Source organism: Pyrgilauda ruficollis, unplaced genomic scaffold (assembly GCF_017590135.1).
Source record: "Pyrgilauda ruficollis isolate IOZ18807 unplaced genomic scaffold, ASM1759013v1 scaffold842, whole genome shotgun sequence".
NCBI lineage: Eukaryota > Metazoa > Chordata > Aves > Passeriformes > Passeridae > Pyrgilauda > Pyrgilauda ruficollis.
In genome coordinates, this window is record NW_024530400.1 from 1 (window position 1) to 4806 (window position 4806).

The 4806-nt window shown below is 49.9% G+C and overlaps 1 protein-coding gene across 1 annotated transcript in view; it reads left to right on the forward strand.

Moving 5' to 3' along the window:
• Positions 1-137: 137 nt before the first annotated feature.
• The window catches only part of LOC121364501 (mediator of RNA polymerase II transcription subunit 25-like), a gene marked incomplete at its 5' end in the record, with an annotated part of 6077 nt that continues 1408 nt past the window's right edge, over positions 138-4806 (forward strand). Inside the window, 4 exons of the mRNA XM_041487818.1 lie at positions 138-266; positions 1715-1903; positions 2830-2919; positions 4370-4438. Of these exons, the coding sequence (XP_041343752.1) occupies positions 138-266; positions 1715-1903; positions 2830-2919; positions 4370-4438 (477 nt within the window). The remainder of the gene's footprint in view (positions 267-1714; positions 1904-2829; positions 2920-4369; positions 4439-4806) is intronic.

The window sequence follows — 4806 nt, forward strand, 5'->3', positions numbered from 1 at the left end:
TTTGGGGTTTTTTCTGGGATTTGGGGTGGTTTTGTGGGATTTGACTTTTTTTAAAGTGAGATTTGGGGTGTTTTTTGTAAGATTTCGGAGTTTTTGGGTTTTGTAAGACGGTTTTGTAGGATTTCGGGGGGTCCTGACCCCGTTTTTGGCCCCCCCAGACCACCCTGGGCCCCCTGTTCCGCAATTCCCGCATGGTTCAGTTCCATTTCACCAACAAGGACCTGGAGTCGCTCAAGGGGCTCTACAGGATCATGGGCAACGGCTTCGTAAGCACCCCCAAATCTGGGGACCCCAAAACCGCCCGGGGGACCCCAAAATCAGCTGGAGAGACCCCAGAACATCCTCAGGGACCCCAAAATCATCCCTAGGGACACCAAAACCACCTGGAGAGATCACAAAATCACCCTCAGGATCCCCAAAATCATCCTCAGGGACCCCAAAATCACCCTGGGGATCCTAAAATCATCCCTAGGGACCCCAAAACCACCTGGAGAGATCACAAAATCACCCTCAGGATCCCCAAAATCATCCTCAGGGACCCCAAAATCACCCTGGGGATCCTAAAATCATCCCTAGGGACCCCAAAACCACCTGGAGAGATCACAAAATCACCCTCAGGATCCCCAAAATCATCCTCAGGGACCCCAAAATCACCCTGGGGATCCTAAAATCATCCCTGGGGATCCTAAAATCATCCCTAGGAACACCAAAATCATCCCTGGGGACCCCAAAATCATCCCTAGGGACACCAAAATCATCCCTAGGGACACCAAAACCACCTGGAGAGATCACAAAATCACCCTCAGGATCCCCAAAATCATCCTCAGGGACCCCAAAATCATCCCCAGGGACCCCAGAATCATCCCTGGGGATCCCAAAATCATCCCTGGGGACCCCAAAATCATCCCTAGGGACCCCAAAATCATCCCTGGGGACCCCAAAATCATCCCTAGGGACCCCAAAATCCCTGGGGGACCCCAAAATCAGCTGGAGAGACCCCAAAACCACCTGGAGAGATCACAAAATCACCCTCAGGATCCCCAAAATCACCCTGGGGGACCCCAAAACATCCTCAGGATCCCCAAAATCACCCTGGGGGACCCCAAAACATCCTCAGGATCCCCAAAATCACCCTGGGGGACCCCAAAACATCCTCAGGATCCCCAAAATCACCCGGAGAGACCCCAAAACATCCTCAGGGACATCAAAATCACCCTCAGGGATTTTGTCATATTTGCGGTTATTTGGGGGGGATTTGGGGGTTTTTTTGTGGGTTTTGGGGGCTTTTTTTTGTGACATTTGGGGTGGTTTTGGTGCCATTCTTGGGCCATTTTTGTACCCATTCTGGTGCCATTTTGGTGCCAATTTTTGCCCAATTTGGCACCATTCTGGTGCCATTTTTGGGCCATTCTGGCACCATTTTGATGCTTTTTTGGCACCATTTTCATTCCATTTTTTCACCATTTTATGCCATTTTGGTGCCATTTTATGACAGTTTGGGTCATTTTGGTGCCATTTTTGCACCATTTTGGTGCCATTTTTTGGCCATTTTGGCGCCATTTTTTGGCCATTTTGGCGCCATTTTTTGGCCATTTTGGTGCCATTTTTTGGCCATTTTGGTGCCATTTTTTGGCCATTTTGACGCCATTTTGGCGCCATTTTTTGGCCATTTTGGTGCCATTTTTTGACATTTCGGTGCCGTTCCCTGATCCAGGCAGGCTGCGTGCACTTCCCACACACGGCCCCGTGCGAGGTGCGGGTTTTGATGCTGCTCTACTCGTCCAAAAAGAAAATTTTCATGGGCTTGATCCCGAACGACCAGAGCGGCTTCGTCAACGGCATCCGCCAGGTCATCACCAACCACAAGCAAGTGCAGCAGCACAAGATGGACCAGCAGCGTGGGGTGAGGTCCAAAAACACCCCAAAATACCCCAAAAACACCCCAAAACACCCCAAAAACACCTCCAAAACACTCCCAAATCCTCCAGAGCTCATCCGTTCCTTCCAGATCCATTTTTGGTGGAATCTTCCCCTTTTAACGCCCCCAAACCCCATTTTTCCTCCTTTAACTCCTCCCAAAATCTCATTTTCTCTCATTTTCCTCCATTTTTCCCATTTTTAACCCCATTTTCCCCTCAGATCAAGGAAGAGGACCTGGGCTTCAGCCTAGGCCACCTGGGACCCCTAAACCCCATTTTCCCCCTTTAATCCTATTTTAATCCCCCCAAATCCCATTCTTTTACCAGTTTTTATCCTTTTTTCCCATTTTTTCTCATTTTTAATCCCATTTTCCCCTCAGATCAAGGACGAGGCCTACCAGGAGGACCTGGGCTTTGGCCTAGGCCACCTTGGACTCCTAAACCCCATGTTTCCCACCTTTAACCCTAATTTTTCTCATTAAACCCCATTTTAACACTGCTAAATCCCATTTTTTACCTATTTTTACCCATCTTAATCTATTTTACCCATTTTTGACCCCATTTTCTCCTCAGATCAAGGACGAGGCCTACCAGGAGGACCTGGGCCTCCTGGCACCCCTAAACCCCATTTTTCCCACTTTAACCCCATTAAATCCCATTTTAATGGGATTTTTAACCCCACCAAATCCCATTTTTTACTCCTTTTTTCCCCCCTTTTAACCCTTTATGGCTCGATTCCCCCAAGTGCCTCCCAAACCCCATTTTGGGAGTGTCTTTGATGCTCCATTTTGTGGGGTTTTTCTCCCCCCCTCAACACCCCCATCCCTTTCTTGGGGGTCATTTCTGCCCCCCACTCTTTTTGGGGTCTCTCTGCTGTCCCCAAACACCCCAAATTTTCCTGTCCCCACAGCTGGGGGGCTCAGCCCCTGTTCCTGGGGCTCCCCCATTCCTGCCCAAGCAGCCGGGGACCCTCCCCGTGACCTCGGGGGTGCAGCCACAGGTAAGGGGGGATTTGGGCTGGTTTTTGTGGGATTTGAGGTGTTTTTTGTGGGATTTGGGCTGGTTTTTGTGGGATTTGAGGTGTTTTTTGTGGGATTTGGGCTGGTTTTTGTGGGATTTGAGGTGGTTTTTGTGGTGAAAAACCTTGGTTGGGTTTTTTTTGTGGGGAAAAAACCTTGGTTGGGTTTTTCGTGTCTTTTTGTTCCTACCTGTTTCTTGTCTTCTTTCTCCTCTTATGTTTCCAGCCTTGTTTCCTGTCCTTTTTTCCTCACATTTTCCGTTCTTTTTCTCCCCTCACATTTCCCGCCCTTTTCCCCCCTCACGTTTCTTGCCCTTTTTTCCCCTGACATTTTCCCCTCATGTTTTCTTCACGTTTCCCTTCTCTTTCCCCTCACATTTCCTGCCATTTCTCCCCTCACGTTTCCTTTTTCCCTCACGTTTCCCACCATTTTTTCCTTCACATTTCCCACCCTTTCCTCCCCTCACGTCTCCCACCCTTTTCTCCCCTCACATTTTCCCCTCATGTTTCCCTCCTCTTTCCCCTCACATTTCCTGCCATTTTCTCCCCTCATGTTTCTCCCCCTTTTCTCCCCTTATGTTTCCTTTTTCCCTCACGTTTCCCACCCTTTTCTCCCTCACATTTTCCGCCCTTTTCCCCCTTCATGTTTCCCTTTTCTCCCCTCACATTCCCCACTCTTATTCCCCTCACTTTTTGTCCCTACCTGTCTCCTGCCTTCCTTCTCCTGCCCTTTTTTCAGCTTTTTTTCCCCTTTTTTTCAGCTTTTTCTCCTCACATTAACCACCCTTTTTCTCCCCTCACGTTTCCCGCTCTTTTCCCCCTCACGTTTTCCCGCCCTTTTCTCCCCTCACGTTTCCCGCCCTTTTCTCCCCTCACATTTTCCTTTTTCCCCTCACATTTCCCGCCTCTTTCCCCTCACATTTTCCACCCTTTTTCCCCTCACATTTTCCTTCTTCCCCTCACGTTTTCCGCCCTTTTTCCCCTCACCCTTTTCTCCCTTCACGTTTCTTTTCTCCCTCGTGTTTCCCACCCTTTTCCCCTTTACATTTCCCATCCTTTTCCCCCCTCACCTTTCATGGCCTTTTCTCCCCTCATGTTTCCCTCTCTTTCCCCCTCACATTTCCCTCTCTTTTTCCCCTCACATTTCCCACCCTTTTCCCCTCACATTTTACCACCATTTCCCCCCATGTTTCTCCTGTTTTTCCCCCCAAATTCCTGCCATTTTCCCGTCACATTTCCTCCCTTTTTCCCCTCATGTTTCCCTTTTCCCTCACATTTCACATCCTTTCTCCCTTCACATTTCCCATCCTTTTCCCCCTCACATTTCCCACCCTTTTCCCCCTCACATTTCCACTGGAGATGGTTTTTATTGAATTTTGGGGTGGTTTTTGTGGAATTTGAGATGGATTTAGGCTTTGTGCCCCTCACCCAGGTGAGCCCAGGCCTGGCGCAGGTCGGGATCATGGAGGAGCAGCAGCGGCAGCAGAGCCTGGTCTGGGGGATTTGGGGGATTTTGGGGGGTTTTGGGGCATTTTAGGGGGTCCTAGAGGGGCTTAGGGGCCCCTGGATGGGTCGGGGGGTTGGCTTGGAGGAATTTTGGGGTGATTCCAGGGGGTCCTGTATCAGTTTTGGTGGGACCCTGGTTAGGTTTGCGTCTAAAAAATTTGAGGGGTGGGTGTGAGAATTTTTTGGGGGTTTCCTGAAGGAATTTGTTTTTTTTGGGGGGGGGACTCTATAAAAATTTGAACTAAAGATTTTGAGGGGGGGGTCTGGGACAGGGTTGGTGATTTTTGGGGTGCACCCCTGACCCCCCCTGTCCCCCCCCACAGCCCCAAGGTGGGGTCCCCCCCCGGCGCAGCCCCTGCACCA